The sequence below is a fragment of the Cheilinus undulatus genome, linkage group 17 (assembly GCF_018320785.1).
Source record: "Cheilinus undulatus linkage group 17, ASM1832078v1, whole genome shotgun sequence".
NCBI lineage: Eukaryota > Metazoa > Chordata > Actinopteri > Labriformes > Labridae > Cheilinus > Cheilinus undulatus.
Genome location: NC_054881.1, coordinates 42637538 through 42655527, shown reverse-complemented (window position 1 = coordinate 42655527; position 17990 = coordinate 42637538). Strand labels below are relative to the sequence as shown.

The following is a 17990-nucleotide window of genomic DNA, read 5'->3' as shown; positions in this document are numbered from 1 at the left end:
TGAGAAACCATGTTAGCCGTTTCCACCCAGAGAAGCTAACGCCTGCTATTGCTACTGGAACAGCGGATCCAGCCCAAACAAAGATAGTTGACACGCTTTCAACTTTGCCACCTAGTTCTGAGAAGGCGAAGAGAATTACCCAGTCTGTGGCCGCTTTCATAGCGAAGGATCTACAGCCTTTGTCGGTCGTGGAAAACTCAGGATTTCGCCACCTGGTAAAGACATTGGAGCCACGGTATAAGCTACCATCACGCAGCCACTTCACAGAGAATGTTATACCTGCACTGTACAACAAAACCAAAGCTAAGATAATAGCGTCAATGCGCCAGGCTAGTCGTGTAGCCATAACATGTGATTCATGGACTTCTGTCGCGACGGACTCCTATTTAACAGTTACGGCACATTACATAAGTGAGGACTGGCAGATTTTGTCTCATTTGTTGCAAACAAGAGCCGTGTATGAGTCTCACACAGGCGCTCATCTGGCAGAGCTACTATCTCGTGTTTTTGATGAATGGCAGCTGTCAGACAAAGACATAGTACTGGTGACAGACAACGCGGCTAACATGATCGTTGCAGCGCAAGTTGGGAAGTTCCCTCATGTAAAATGTTTTGCCCACAGTCTGAATCTCGCCTCTCAGCGGGCGCTTAAAGAGGCCACGCTCTCCAGGCTTCTGGGCAGAGTCCGGAAAATATCCACATTCTTCCATCGCGGTACTACAGCAAACCACTGTTTGACAGTGAAACAGAAATGTTTAGGCCTGAAAAATCACAAGCTAATAACTGATGTTGCCACAAGGTGGAACAGTGCATATGACATGGTCGAGAGGTTCTTGGAACAACAACCTGCAATTTGTGCCACCTTGCTGTCTCCAGAGGTCAGAAAGGGAGAGTCAGACCTCTGCACTCTTAACGAAACGGATGTGTCAAATGCAGAGGATGCTGTGTGCGCATTAAAGCCAATGAAGGATGCAGCTGCATCGATGTCAGAAGAGAAAAATCCAACAGCATCTCTCATTGCTCCAATAAAAGCACAACTCCTGCTAAACATGACAGACACCATTGGAGACTCAACCATGATTTGCGAGATCAAGAAGGCCATCAAAACAGATCTCCTGAAGAGGTAAACCAGTGAGGAAGAAAAGAAGATCCTTCATACAGCCTCTGCGCTCGATTACATGTTACATTTAGTGTGTTCAGTCTCAATTCATTTTGTGATGTTTGCCACATCCAAAAAGTGTCCTTCCTTGGAGCAGAAGACAGTTGCTAGAGGCTGTAGCTAGACTGCAGAGGTTTTTTTTGTGAGAACAGTTTCACAACTACAGGGAGGCTACAGCTATTTATTTTTGGTTTACAATGTAAAGATATTTATGTTGAAACTGATTTCTATTTCTAAAGCATTCCTGAATAATAAAGAAAGGTTATCTGACTGCTTGCTTGTCGTCATTGATGTGTAAGTAGATTTCAAGTTACATAAAAATTCAGGATGTAAACCGTTGTAATGAATCGTGATGCATCGTGATATCGAATCGGATCGAATCGTAGACAGGTTAATCGTAATCGGATTGAATCGTGAGACCAGTGAAGATGCACAGCCCTAGTTCTTAAGACGTGGGATTCTTCAGTAAGGGATGTGACCTTGACCTTTGACCTCCAAAATGTAATCAGTTTACCCTTGAGAAAAAGTGATCATGGGGAAAGTTTTACAAGTCTCTCAGTGTTTTGAACTTATTCTGCTGACAGGTAAGGGATGAACCTAAAATCTACCAAATCTAATCAGTAATGGCGACACATGAGCAAAGTTTGAAGTGAATTCCTGATAGGGTTCTTGATGGGGTTCTTCAGTTAGGGAAGAACATGAGGCCCAGTGACCTTGACTTTTGACCCAAAACCCCCAAAGCTGAAACAGTTCATCCTTGAGTCTACATGAAAATAAATGCAGTTTGAAGGAAATTTTATTCTTTTTTCCATTTTATTCTTCTTGAGATGTGATGTTCCCAATCACAGGATGAAAATGAGGCCCAGTGACCTTGACCTTTGACCTCCAAAATGTAATCAGTTCATTCTTAAGAAAAAGTGAACACATGGGGAAAGTTTCACAATGTCCTTCTCTGTGTTTTGGACATGTTCTGTTGGCTGGTAAGGGATGAACATGCGGCCCAATGACCTTGACCTTTGACCTTCAACTTCCAAACTTAATCAGTTTATCCCTAAGTAAAATTAGACATTAGTGCAAAGTTTCACAAAGTCTCTGAATTGTTAGGACTTTATCTGTTGGCAGGTTATGGATGAACAATGACCTTTGACCTACGACCTCCAAAATCTATGTAGAATTGGCGACACGTGAGCACAGTTTGAAGTGAATTCCTCACACTGTTCTTGAGATTTGATGTTCACAATCATAGGATGAACATGAGGCCCAGTGACCTTGATCTGCAATCTTCAAAATCTAATCAGAAATGGCGACACAAGCAGAGTTTGAAGTGAATTCCTCATACCGTTGTTGAGACATGGGATTCTTCAGAACATGAGGCCCAGTGACCTTGACCTTTGACCTCCAAATTGTAATCAGTTCACCCTTGAGAAAAAGTGAACATGGGGAAAGTTTTACAAACTCTCTGTGTTTTTGACTTATTCTGTTGGCAGGTAAGGGATGAACATGTGGCCCAATGACCTTTGACCTACAATCTCTAAAATCTAACCAGTAATGGCGACACATGAGCAAAGCTTGAAGTGAATTCCTCATACTGTTCTTGAGACGTGGGATTCTCCAGAACATGAGGCCCAGTGACCTTGACCTTGACCTCTAAAATATAATCAGTTCACCCTTGGGAATAAGGAAACAGTCGTGAAGTGTGACAAAGTCCTTCTCCGTGTTTTGGACATATTCTGTTGGGGGGGGGGGGGGGTGAGGGATGAACATAAGGCCCAATGACCTTTGACCTCCAACTTACAAACCTAACGAGTTCATCTTTGAGTAAAATTGGACATTAGTGCAAAGTTTCACAAAGTCTCTCAGTGTTTTGGACTTCTTCTGTTGGCAGGTAGGAGATGAAGACGAGGTCTAAAATCACCACTGGCCTTCTAACGGACTCAGATCTTTCCAGAGTCCAAGTAGACATTTATGGGACGTTTGCTCCAAACCTGACAGGACTGTTGCTCTTCTTGTTAACTCGTAAATCTTTCAACTAGTTGGTGTTTAAGAGAGAGAAAAATAGATGAGGTGTTTATTTCCCCTGTTGTGGATAACATGAGCCTTTGGGAGGTACTTCCTCTCTTCTCCCTTTCAATTTCATGACTGGACAAATGATGATCTAATCACACAGTGGGCGTTCTGGCAGCAGTCCTGCTCTGTCACAGCTGCTATAAAGCCAGTACAGAAGCCAGTGCTAAACAGCTTTTTCACAAGCGCTCTTTGACAGCGAGCAGGCGTGCAGACATGGGACAGAAGCAGATGAGATATCCTCTCCCGGAAGAGGCAGCCTGCAGGGGCGTAGACATGGGCCAGGACGAGTCTGTGCTCATTCTCCTTCGACACTGCAGGGACATGAAACGGCAGGAGACTCGGCTCAGGCTCGTCACGCTGCTGCTGCTGCTCGGCTGTGCGGCACTTTTCTTTTTCATCCTGCTTCGGGAAAACTCTGGATCCAGCGGACGAGGGGTGAGTCCTGAAAGTTCTGTTTTCCTTCTTTAAAAGTGCAGCTGGCATTTGTTTGTGAAATACTGGACTGACAGGTAGAAATATTTCACCCCTGTAGTTGAGAGATCCCCGCAGGTGCTTGTTGTAGAAAAGTGAGGCGTTGCAGAAACAGTTTCAATCATTTACTAATTCCTACGTGCTGGGGAGGTGGAAGTTAACTCGATTATTATCTGGACCCCCACCAATGAGTGAAAACTAGGCCCATCCTCGACTTTCTCCACATTTCAGCATAAAAAAACTCTCTTTTCTCGCTTAAACTGCAATAAAATGAACATGCAGGTTTGACTGGCCAAAAATCACCCAGCATACAGGAGGATTTTAGAGAAACCAGAACCTTGTCAGTCATTAGTTACTGATTAATCAGTATTCTTGGCTACCATCACATCATGAAGACATAAGAACACTCCAAAAATGTTGATGTTTGGACTCTAAATAGAATTGAACAAAGAGACAGGACAAAACAATCATGGTAGAAAAGCACATCCTCATGAAGGATTTGCACGCATAAGTTTTATTCTACTCCATTTTCCCCAGATCGCATGGAAGCTTGGTAATTTCTTGAATTTCTGTGTTATTTTGGGTAAACCAGCTTTATATCCAGACAAAAGAGGGATAAATGTGTAGAAAGATTGAGAAAAATACAGAATTTTACTCTGAATAATAGGAAAACCTTAAAACATACATGTTTAAAGTTACTATATGTCCACATAGGTGTCAAACTCGCAAGATCTGAACCCCGCAAGATCATACATCTTAATTAGAACAGGCTCACCTCAATGAGGTCTGCAGATTTCCTCCAGTATAGAAATGTAAATTTAACCTTGAAGATTTAAAAATTCCTTTTTAGGTAAAAAATTATTAAAAGTAGAAATAATTTGATAAAAAGTTAGGGATGAAGCAAAGAAATTAATTTGTGTTTTCATTTCATATTTTCATTTGCAGCTCATTATGACTTAAACTTAGGATTTTGACTTTTTAAATTCATAATTTTGACCTTTTCTATAATATTGTGACCTTTTAAACTCCTAACTTTGACTTTTAATCCCATATTTTCACTTTTTAAACTCCTGATCGAGAATTTTATCTCATATTTTGACCTTTTAGAGTCACAATTTTGAATTTTATTTTCTATTTTGACTTTCTAAACTCTTGATTTTGTATTTTATCTCATTTCTTGACCTTTGAACTCTTGATTTTAACTCTCTATCTCATATATTTGCCTTTTAAAAACCTTATTTTGACTTTTAATCTTGTATTTTGACCTAAAAATTAAAACAAATTCTGTCATATTTTTCATGTTCTAACTTTGACTTTTTTAACTCATGATTTCGACTTTCTATCTGAGATATTTGCCTCTTAAAAACATTATTTCGACTTTTGAATTCTGGTTTTGACTTTTTCAGCTAATACATTTTTTATTTTTATTTAATTTTTCTTATTTATTTTATTCAATTAAATGAAAAACAATTCATATCCAACATAAAAAATGTCCACTTTTAATGAAAAGGTGCAGAATGAAGTATAGTCTTTACTATCTGCCTCGTTGTCACAGTCATTGATTAATAAATCACTACATGCATAGTAAAAAATCAAAATGAACACAAGCTGCAGGCCAAAACAGCAGCTTATATCCTGGTACCAGTTAATAAGTAAAAATACCAATCAGAAAATCAATATTATGGCACCCTAGCCCCTGACACATTTTCCCTTTTTTCTTCATACTTTCTCATAGTACTGGCTTTAAAATTTCTTTTAAACAGAATTATTGACTTAGACTCTTTAGTTTCTCTGTCCAGATTATTCCACAAACTGATTCCTTTCACAGAAACACAACAGTCCATCAGTTTGAATCTGAATCTTTTTTTAAAAGATCTCTGTTCCTTTTAAATTACAGCTTCTTTCTCTTTTTTCAAATCTTTGCTGAATGTTGGATGGCAATCATTTCTTATGAGCTTTGTACATAATTTGCAGGATACTGTAATCAGCTAGTTCATGAAATTTGAACGGCTTTAACTGAATAAATAATGAATTTGATCTTTAATCTCAGAATCTGGCCCCAGCTGTGCCTGAGTTTGACACCCCTGAATAGAGGAAGTCCTCTCCCATCATGTTTTCATCCACTGAGAGGTCAAAGGTCTAATTAGCGTGGTGGGCGTGTGCTCTTTTCTGTCCATGGCTGAGGAAGAGGAAGGATTGGGGGGGGCTTCTCTAACTGAGTCAGTGGTTGTGTCCGGAATCACTTCCTGTTCACTGAAGTGCACTATAGAGTGCAGAGGTGTCTGAATTCTGAGTGAGCATTGTTATTCGCTATATAGTGCACTCATTCTGTCCCACAATGCATTGTGAAAAGTAGTGAACAACCGATGCTCACTAGCTATTTCCCATCATGCATAGCGACTGCTGCCCTCAAACATCGCGGATGAATGAGAGGAACACAGGAACATATAAAACCTTTATTTAATAGAGTGGGGATGGGGATCGTTAATTTTTATCGATACTGATATCCTTATTGATACTGCTTATTGATCCGAGCCTTTATCGATACCACTATCGACACTTTTCTATAGTTTAGGGGAAAAACAAAATGGAGACGAATATTTACACTTGAGTGGTCTTAGCTGAGTAGTGCTTGAGTTAAAAAAGCTATAATTCAGTCAGTCACATCTATTTTACATCCATCAAATATAAACACATTCTTCATTTTCACAACTGTATTTATTAAGGTTTCTTGTCCAAAACCATATTTTCCCATTTTTATGTGGCATTTGAACACATCATAACATTTCGACTACGGTTGTCTAATTTACTGAGGTTACCTGAACGCATCAAATTTTGTCTTTAGCTCGTAAAGTTCGCTAATCAACTTCAATTCTGCTGATTCCACCGCAGATTTCTACACTGGATTAATATAGTTAACAAACAGGACTGTCTCAAAGTTCTGGAGCACTTTTCAGCATTTTTTGAGCAGCGAAGAAGAAAACTGTCCTAAAGCAGCTGAAGTGTGGGATATGAGAGCATATTCCTCCCAGCGCAGGTAGAGATGAGTGCATACGTCTCACAGGCGGCGTCTTTTTTCCTCAAGCTGGCAGTTTAAGGTACATTTTGGTCTTATGTGATGCACATTTCTTGTTTATGCTCCCCTTGAAAGAACTGGTGTATGTTTTTACAACAATTATATCTTAAAATGACGTTAAGTCACAGGGCCTGGGAGACTCAATAGCAGTATCGATAAGCTAAAATGTTATTGATTTTGGGTATTTCAGAAACACAGAACCGGGTCCTTATGGACCCCGGTGTCGATCCCCATCCCTACTATAGAGTGTTAGTTTTGTCAACTAAAACTATGACTAAAAATGTTGGTCGACAGCCTTTTATTCCATGACTAAAACTAGACTAAGACTAACAAAAATAGATCTGTGATGACTAAAACTGAAAAAACTAAGTTTAGTTTTTGTCAAGATGACTAAAACAAGACTAAAATGTAATGTAGTTTTCGTCAGACATTTAAAATCCCTGATATTTCTCCACTGTGGGTAAATCCCCAGGTTTGGCAGAGAACACACTACCATGATTTGGTACCAGATTTAGACAAGAAAATCAATGCTTGGACTAAAAATAAAGACCAAAATGTGAGGACTTTTATGGACTAAAACTAGACGAAAATGTTTTTGAGTTTTTGTCGACTAAAACTAAAAAGGATAGAAATTACTAAAATGTGAAAAATACATTTCATTTGACAACTAAAATTAAAAATGGCTGCCAAAATGAACTGTCACTAGAGAGTGGATAGGGAGGAGGGAATGAGTGTGTGGTTCAGACATAGACAGACATAGCCAACAACTTCACTCATGGTGCAAAAGTGTCTAATGCCCAAAGGCATTCTGGGAACAGCGACAAAAACACCAGAATGATTGAGTGCTGTTTACTGAAAACTAGAAATGTCTTCAACCAGCTCAGAAAGATAGAACTGTTGGGTTCTTAGAGTGGGCTCACAGAAAGATTTGATGTCCGCCATTTAATCCCAGTTTCAGCCTTAGAAGCTAACCCTAACCTGAATGCTCCTCAGTGGTGATGAGGTGTTTCAGCTAGAGTCACACCTTTATAATAAAGGGAGCATAGCCTGGTCTGTTAGCAAGCATTTATATGAGGCAGAATCAGCTCTCTGGGTCAGCAAAAACACAAATATAGAGAACACTGATAATCAACTGGCGACCCGGGGGCCAAATCAGGCCCCCCAAAGCTTCCTGTCTGGCCCCTGAAAGATTATTAAATGTAGAAAAAGAGGAAAAGTAGGTTTAGTGGTTTTAAGAGCATCCTTTGGCTTTAAATGTCTGCAGCTGTTAAATCCACCCCAAAAAACAATTAATATTGAAACAGTTTTAGACTGAACATTTGATCTGTTTTCCAGAAATTTACTGTCGTAACTATTAAATATTTAAAAATAGGGTTAAGGTTGGCAGAAGTGCTGCAAAAATGACCAGATAAAGTGGTGAAAAGAGGTTAAAATGTGGCAAAAAATTGGATAAAGAGGGTAAAAAGGGGCAAATAGTGTCAGAAATTTGTTACAATTGGTAAAAAATAGTCCAATAGTCATTTTTTACAGCTATCTCTGCATTTTAATGTGCTTTTTAACATAATTTTCCCATTTATGAGCAATAATTTTGCTATGGTTAAATCAAATTTACTAGCATTATTTTGCAGTAATGGACATTTTCAAGGGAAGAGCAGGGACACTATTCGGTGTTAATTTTCAGTCTATTTATTTGCTTTTGATTCGGGGGAAATTTGCTCAACTACTTATTACACGGATTCGACTTTACTCCCTCTAAGCTCCATAGGATGGGTCTGATAGGAAATAATCTGTCGGAAATGTCAGAACAAACAGGAACATTTTTACATGCAATTTGGAAATGTAGACTTGTTTTCCCTCTCTGGGAAGAAGTAATAGAATTTTCCGGAAGGTCTTTAGGTGTAGCAACACCTGTATCTCCTGTATATGTTTGCTTGGAGATCAGACAGAGTTACCACATATATGTAAACATGATTTTGTAATGATAAAGGTTGTCACAGCTGCTAGAGGGATCTTCATGCTATGGAAAAGTACCCGATATATAATATATACATATACATATATATCAGGTACTTTTCCATAGCCTCATTTTAAACAGGCTTTTTTTCCTTAAACCAAATGCATTCTTCTACTTAAGGTCCAGACTTCAACATTTCTCATCGTTACATCAGGCTGGCTGACGTCTTGTGGAAATGTTGCTCTTGATTTTTTAAATACATAGGAGCTGACGAACAATAAGCACGACTAACTTTAAAACCTTCAGCTTTACTTCAAACATTCCTGATGATTTCCAGGAATCCTTGAATATTTTTTGCCTTTTTGAGCACAATAAACACCATCTGTCACCGCGGAGTACTTTCATCATTTGATTTTATCTGAGTCCACTTTTCCTCTGTGGTTATTTTCTCTTCATCTGTGTTTTTTTTTTTTTGTTTTTGTGAGCTGTCTTTGTGTTCTCCTTCAGATCGAACATAATCTGCAGTAGCAGAAGTATTCATGCCTTTAGATCTTTACAAGGTTCTCTTGTAATTTTAATCTTGGTTGAGGCCAGTATGTCCAGAAATCGGACATGCAGATAAGTGTTAAGAAAATAATCATTTTTCAACTTTTTTTTTTAACTTTCACTGCTTCAAATCTCTTCAACAACTGCAACCCTGACCACTACAAAAAAAAAAAAAAGGAAAAAAAAATTCAATGTTACACCCTTTTTGTGCCAGTTGTTGTACGCCATGTCACTGTTATTTTTTATGGTAAAAAAACACAAAAACACCATATTTCCCATATAAAATGATCTAGATAAAAAAAACCTTTTTTAATAAATACAGTCTGGGCCATGTCAATGAGTAGTAAATTGATTTTGATGCATTGAAATATTTTTTGCAGTGCCAAATTCCTTTTTTTTTTTTTTTTTTTTTTTTAGCTCTATCTGTCCTTGTATGTCCATATTCTGGGCATACAGAAAACTGTTAATAAAATACTAATTTTTCAGTTTTTTTTAACTTTCACTGACTCAGATCTCTTCAACAACTTCAACCCTGACCGCTAAAAAAATACAAAAATAAATGTTACACCCTTTGTATTCCAGTTATTGTACACTATGCATATGACTTGGATTCAGTGAGATAGTGTCCATGCTAAACAGATGAGTCTATCAGAGCCAAAAACACACCAGTTTAACCATCCTTTTCTCCAGCCTCCTCGTCTACCAAATCATATGCGAGCGAATGCATTTGTTCATGTTAGGTTTATTTTATGTACAGGCATAAAAAATTAGAGGAAATATGTAGGATATGAATCACAAACACGCGCATTTCCACCTCTGCATGTTTGAGATATGATATATTCTCTCCTATTGATGGAAAGGACCCGTGCATCCTTATGCATGTCCATCCACTTGCTATGAAGTGAGGGCAAAGTTGAAATTGGTCAAAGTTGTCGACTGTAATCACTCCACTTACGGCATGTCCGGTTGTAAACATAGACGCAGATTCTCACCCAAGCACACACGTAGGAGCACACAAACTTTTCCTTACACATGTAGCCCACTCTCAGACATCCATATCTAGTAGCACGAATCATTTCATTTAATTCTGATAATGTTTAGTGGGTGAAATAGTGCTTCAAACACTCTGAGTCCATGGAAGAAATCCTGCATGTGCGTTGCTGAAAGGGTTAAAATGGTGCGCTGGCACTATCTGCTGGATCACTGTGGAATGGTGAAATTTAGAGCCCTGGTGATGGCGTGACTGCATAGAAAAGGTTGCTATATGTTGTTTTGGTGCCATAGACACAGTCAACAAAACTGTTTTTAATGGAAGTCTATTGTCCAGATTTTGGACAAACAAGGATGGATGGAGCTAGTTGACGTCAGTAGAGTTCTATGGGCAACACTTTTTTTTTTTTTTTTTGTAATATATGAAGAAAAATAATAACTTTGGCCAAATTTGATGGCTCAATCTATAAAAATGTGACTATCAGCTCAGTGTACAAAAAAGGAAACTCCGGGGGGTTCAATGTTAGGAAGGACATCTTAACAGCTGTTTACAAATCTCTCATAGAATCAGTACTCACTTTCAATATGACATCCTGGTTCAATTTCATTTCAGTTAAAAACAAATCAAAGCTTTCCCGGATCATTAAACAAGCAAATAAAATAACTGGAGAAAATCAGACCCAGTTGTTCCACACCCAAGCAGTTAGAAGGAAAGCTAACCCCAATACAGCAGACCAAACGCACCCACTACATGAATCTTTTCAGCTATAAAGTCCCTCTAGCCAAGAAAAACCGTTACCAAAATTCTTTTATTCCTACCGCTGTGAACATCTTAAATATTAAATTTTACCCTGACAGCTGCTGTTATCACTACTCCTATGAGGAGCACTTTAAGTTTATCTGTTTATCTTTTTATTCTCACTTAATTGCATATGCCACCTTTTAAACTGTTTTTAGGAATGTCGTGTTTTATATTTCTTGTTTTTGGATGTATGTTGGACAACATGTTGAGCCATGCCTAAGGCAATTTTCTGTCAAACGACAGACAATAAAGTTTTCCGAATCTGAAATAATGATGATAAAAATGATGAATGTCCTCAAAATGGACATACTAGGATCCGAGGGTTAAAGACATGGTCAGCAGTTGTCTTAACACAGAGTTGAGTCCAGCTCATTAAAGTTTCTGTAGCTCTCTGCATCCCCAAACTTCCTCTAAAGCAGTTTTACTCAACTCTGCTCAACCAAAAAAAAACAAATTATTTTAAAAAACCTTCACAAGAGCCACAATCTAAGTGGTGAAAAGTGGCAATGGGTTAGAGTGGCAAGAAAAAAAATTTAAAGTGGTAAAATGGTCCAAAAGCGGCAAAGAAGTGTTGAAAATGGGTAAAAGTTGACAACAATGGTGAGAAAAAGTGGCAAAATTGATTAAAAATGAGTAACAGGTGGTAAAAATGGTCAAAAAAAGGTAAAATGGGGCAAAAAATGAGTAAAGCAGAAAGCAGGATGAGAGGCAAAAACTGATGGAAAATGGGGAAAATGGGGAGAAAGATTGTCAGAATTTTTCAAAAAGTGGCAAAAATGGAAAAGGGCAGCTTAAATATGCAAGAAAGGGCAAAAAAATGGCAAAAAGGGGAACATTTTGAAAATGGCAAAATAAAAAAACAGGATAAAAGAGGCAAAAACTGGTGGAAAATGGCAAAAAAAAATTGATAAAAAAATGAGTTACAGGTGGCAAAATTGGTCAAAAACTGTAAACATTTGAAAAAAATGAGTGAAAATAGACTAAAATGGGCAAAAAATGGGTGAAAGTTGGCAAAAATGGGGAGGAAAAGTGGCAAAATCGATTAAAAAATGAGTTACAGATGGTAAAAATGGTTTAAAAAAAAAGTGGAAAAAAGTGAAGAGACAAATGGGCAAAAAGTGGCATTCAATGGAAAAAGGCAGCTTCAATGGGTGAGAACGGGCAAAACATGGAAAAAAGTTGAAAAAAAATAGCAAGAAGCAAGACAAAAAAGATACTGGCAAAAAGGGGCGAAAAATAAAAAAGAGATAGATTAGAAGTAGCAAAAAAGGAGGAAAAATTGTAAATAAGTGCAATGGAAATATAGAAAGAAAAAATAAAGGTTGATAATTTAATTTTAATGGGGAACAAACTGGCTGATGGATCATTCCTGAGGTTAAAGTTGACTGTTTTTAAGGTTGTCTGGGGGAAAAATATTTCAAATAAAGATGTAAAAGAGCCACAAATCATCACAAAAAAGCCTCATGTGGCTCAGAGCCAAGCGTTGAGTTTCACTGCTCTAAAGACTCTTCCTCAAGTGTGAGGAAGAGAAACAGCTGGCCCGCTGCCTCGCTGACTGATGAAGCAACTTTCCCTTGTAAATCTTCACGCCTCCTTCATAACACTTAACTGTTGCTGGAAGCACTACAGAGACCAGAGCCACTCACGGCCAACGCCAACAATCTGTGGTTAAATTTTCCATAAACTCATCATCCTGCATACAATCAGTGTAGGAGGCCTGCTACTATTTTCAGATTCACACACAACAGAGTGACTAAAGGGATGATGATGGTCATAAACCAAGCAGACATCAGGCAGAAACAAAAACCCGCTAATAATCCCTGAATCGTCAGATTAAGGTCAGATTAAACCCGGCCCTATCTGGTGAGATGCCAACGCTCCAACTGAACAAACGGCCGGGTTTTCCTCTGAGAGTTCCATAACCACCTCTTACTGCTACAACCCTAATTCCATAAAAGTTGGAGCGCTGCTTACAGTGTAAATAAAAACAGATTGATCATCAGATCTCATGAACCCATATTTATTCACAATAGAACAGAAACAACAGTTCATCTCAAAAAGTAGGACGTTTACCACTGTGTAGCATCCGCTCTGCTTTAACAACAGTCTGTAAACGTCTGGGAAGTGATGGGAGAGGAATGTTGTCCCATTCTTGTCTGATGTATGATTCTAACTGCTCAACAGTCCTGGGTCTTCTTTGCTGGATTTTTCCTTCTCTGATGCTCCAAATGTTTTCTGGTGAAAGGTCTAGACTTCAGGCAGACCAGTTCAGGACCCAGACTCTTCTCCTGTGAAGCCATGCTGTTGTGATGGATGTGGTATGTGGTTTAGCATGGTCTTGCTGAAATAGTGGCAGCCTTCCCTGACAGAGACGTTGTCTGGATGGGAGCATATGTTGCTCTAAAAGCTCTCTCTACTTTCCAGCATTGATAGTTCCTTTCCAGATGTTAGAGCTGCCCACGCCATAGGCACTAATGCAACCCCATACCATCAGAGATGCAGGCTTTAGACCTGAGCAGGAGAACAAGCTGGATGCTCCCTCTCCTCTTTAGTCCACAGGACACGGCGTCTGTGTTTTCCTCTGACCACAGAACAGTTTTTCTGTGTTTTTTCCTAATTTTCCCTAATTTACCTTATTATTGATAAAATGCTCCTCCAGCTGTTTTTTATTAGTACACTTACTTTTCCAGCCTTTTGTCCCCAGACAATACTTTTCAGGTCTGATATGTTGTTAAGTCCTACTGCAGGGGTGTCAGACTGACACTGGGTCCTGGGCCAGATTTGCTCCAATGAGACGACCCAAGGGCCGGACTATTTAGGCCAGGGATGTAAAAGTCAGTTATAACAAGGTCCAGATTCTGACTTTAGGCCTAACCAGAGAGCCCAACAGGGCCAACATTTAACCATTAACTGTCAACCTCATTCTGACCAGTAATATAATATGACAAAAACCCTGATGACAAATCATTCTGAGATAAAAGAAAGTCAAAATGATGAGTGTAAGGGCTCAAAATCTGAGATTAAAGATAAAACTTATTAGTTAGAAAGGTCACAACAAGAATTTAAAAGTCAAAATAATGTTTTTAAAAGGCAAATATCTCAAAGTCAGAATCATGAGTTTAAAAGGTCAAAATATGAGATAAAATAAGAAATTATGAGTTTAAAAGGTCAAAATATGAGATAAAATTAGAAATTTTGAGTTTTAAAGGTCAAAATTTGAGATAAAATTAGAAATTATGAGTTTTAAAGGTCAAAATTTGAGATAAAATTAGAAATTATGAGTTTAAAAGAGAAAAACATGAGATTAAAAAGTCAAAGTTAGGACATTTAAAGGTCCAAAAATAACAGAATTTTAGATTGTGAATTTAAAAGGTCAAAATATGATATAAAATTGTTAAATTTATTAATTGTAAAGATAAAATATGAGAAAAAAATTAAAAATCATAAGTTTAAGTCAGAATCAAGAAATGTAAATTCAGAAGCATGAAATGAAAACATTAATCATTATTTTTTCTGACCTTTCTAACTTTTCTAAATATTTTTACTCTTTTTCAGATATTTATGTTTTCACAAGGTTATTTTGAGTAATCAAAGTTACATTGATGCTATTATACAGTAGAAAATCTGCAGACCTCATACTGATATAATAAGAGTATGATATGATCCTGCGGGCCGGGTATTACTGTACCAGTGGCCTGATTTGGCCCCCGGGCCTTGAGTTTGACACCCCTGTCCTATTGTGAATGATATAAGGGTTTATGAGCTACCTGTTTTTATTTACATTGTACACAGTGACCCAACTTTTTGGAATTGTGGTTTTAAAATTTGAAGTAACTTCTTGGCTAAGAGCCTGAATGCTAACGATAGCTGCTGTTGGTGAATGGATGATAAAGTATCTTGTTTTAATGTTGGTTGTTTGTTTTTCCGGTGGTTGACAATAATCTGGCAGATCTTTTCTATCAGTCAAATGTTACCGGGACTCAGTAGCTGATCTTCTAGCCTGAGCTTGATGTTAGAAGAGGATGTAATTATGGCCACACACAAAGATGCATGTCATCACTTTAATACTTAATTAAAAATTTTCCACCTTTTCTTTCAGAGCATCGACGAGCCACGACGAGCCAAGCAAGAGGCAACATCCCCTCAAGGTGTGTGGTTCTTTACCGTCAGAAAACTTGATGTCATAATCTACAAATGCTCTCAATTTCTCCTGCCAAACACAACAGACAGAACCTGTTTCTTCACCTCTTTTTCATACGCTCTTTTCATGAAAACTGTTTGTTTTTTGGCAGCTGGTGTTCAAACAAACCCTGACAGACTGCGCATTGACCTCAGTGAGTATTTTTCTCTAAATTTGTCTCCTTTTGCATGACTGTGGCAAGTACAAATATGCATGTTTCACATGCTTCAGTTTGCTTGAAATTCCACAAGTATTTCTGCCAATACTCCGTCACAGTGGTTGAATATAATCACACGAAATAAACTCAATATCCTCTCCAAACAATCTAGAACTACTCACACCCAAGATGATGCAACGTCAGGAAACATGAGGCGCTGGCTAACATCGCAGCAGGAAACTCAAACGTAGGAAGATTTACGAGGAGTGAAACCAGATGCAGTTTGGTCTTGGCACAATTACTAAGTCTTTGGTAAATGTGGAATAAAAAGCTGCTAGTCATTCTGGCATAGCTGCACTGATCCTGAAAAAGGACGGTGACATCCAGTGAGGGTAATACTCCTACAGCATCACTCACTTCAGTCAGATGTAAAAAGTTTTAACTTTTTGCCTAAATTCCGTGCCACTTGTAACCTGACACGCCAGACACGTTTGTTTCACACATCCGTCTGGAAAACCTCTCATAGACCGCGTTTGGGAAAGGGTAGAGGCTTTGAAAAAAACTCAGTGTGGTTGGCTGAACATTCTGTCACATCTTTACAGGCCAATCAGAGCAACAAAACACGTGACGTAGCCGCTATTGAGGTGCAGCTACCAAAGAATAACACGAACCATGGCGACTGTAGACATGTCAATAGTCAAATTTTGTGGTTTTTGAAAAGAAAATGACTCACTGCTGTTCTTTGTTCTTCTTTTAATGGAGAAATGTCATCAAGTTCTGATAAAACTGGCACTTTAGCAGCATCTACGCTGCTAAATAAATAATGAGTTTTCAATGTCAAAATGTGAGATAAAATTAAAAATACTGAGTTTTAAAGGTCCAAAGATGAGCTAAAAATGTAAGATTTTAAATAGAAAAGGTTAATACTTGTGATTAAAATTCAGAGTTTGGAGTTCAAAATTTCTAAATGTAAGATAAAATTCAATTTCACGAGTTTAAAACGTCAAAATATGACTTAATAATAAAATCGTGAATCTAAATGATTAAAATAAGAGATTAAAAGTCAAAACCATATCTTTAAGTCATAATTGTGAGATGCAAATTAGAAAATATGGAGTCAAAGCCAATTTTTTTTCCCACATTCCTGACTTTTTATCTAATTATTTTAACTCTTTCTAATTCTTATCACTCAACAGGGATGTTTTTAATCATCAAGGTTAGGTTTACAGTGTTATACTGGAGGAAATCTGCAGACCTCATACTGGTGGGCCGGTTAGAATCAAAATATGATGTGATCTGGTGGGCCGGGTAAAACTGCACAATGGGCCGGATTTGGCCCCCGGGCCTTGAGTTTGACACCTCTGCTCTGAATGGACAAAATCTGCAGGCATGATGTGATCGTTAGTTTCACTGTAGATCTCACTCCCTCCACCCCTTTCCTCCCACAGCCTCCCAGAATGTTCCAAACGAGACCTGTCCTCTGTTCCTGAAATGGGAGCCTCTGTTTGGGGACAGACACTACAGCGAAGAAAAGCGAGCCATCAGGATCCCGGTGAACGGCTTCTATTTCTTCTACCTGAAAGTGTTTTTCTGCTGCAAGCTGAGCAAGACCAAAGAATATGACACATTAAGTGTGAAGCTGCTCAAGTGGAATCCACAGCATGAAAAATCAAAACCCCTCACCAGTGAAATGGAAAGTGCACCGTGCAAAGACGACGTTTTCAGGGTTTTAACTGTGGGGCAGCTTTTTTATTTGAATCAAGAAGATCACGTGAGAGTGGAGGTTCAAGAGGGAGAATCAATGATCATTAAATCATCATTCGGAGCTTTTTACACATAGAGAGGAAGGCTGCAGGAGAATATGCATTTCCAGTGCATATCAGAATTCTCTCTTTTATTTTATTATAGTTTACTTACTTCCATCCAGTCCCCTTATTTGTGGAAGTTCTTCCTGTGAGGGTCGTGTACTGTAAAAGGAGACTTAGCCGCTGTGACTTATCTAATTTAACCTCTCTTAATGCTGAATAGAAGTATCATAGGAATGTAAAGAACGATGCTCATGATAGTTAACCCTTTCAAGCCTGTTTACATATTTTTATACCTCTATCTAATCAAAATGATCATAAATGACAAAAAAAAGCCTTCTGAATACAGTCTGATAAATTATAAAAGTGGATTATCAGTTACCAAAAACACCTAATTTATCAAATGAGATACAAAAATTTATATGTTAAACTTTATGGAAATTTAGATTTTTTTAGGGGATTTTAGTAGAAAGTGAAATAAACATTTCAGTTCCAAAAAATGAGATTTTTCTGGCTATAATTTGTGTTTTCAGGCTTAAAGGGGTTAATCTTGGTTATTTGTCTACTATAGCCAGTTTTTTATAAAAACATGACACTGAAACACATAAATAATTTTGAGATACTTTTATTTCATTCCTACGAAGCCTGGTAGGTGACATGAACATGTTTTTTTTTTCTTAATACGCACGCGTGATTGATATAGTATCTCGCGCACGTTTTAGTATCTCGCACGCGCGTTTTAACTAATTTATTAGTCCACCTGTCATCTCTGTCTCAGACACC

General features: G+C 38.0%; 1 protein-coding gene across 1 annotated transcript; it reads left to right on the top strand.

Moving 5' to 3' along the window:
* Positions 1 to 3377: 3377 nt before the first annotated feature.
* Positions 3378 to 17608, top strand: LOC121525382. The gene is made up of 4 exons (XM_041811364.1): positions 3378 to 3661; positions 15165 to 15213; positions 15358 to 15399; positions 16851 to 17608. The coding sequence occupies exons 1-4, from the start codon at positions 3440 to 3442 to the stop codon at positions 17240 to 17242; spliced, it is 705 nt and encodes a 234-aa protein (XP_041667298.1). The 5' UTR covers positions 3378 to 3439; the 3' UTR covers positions 17243 to 17608.
* Positions 17609 to 17990: the final 382 nt, after the last annotated feature.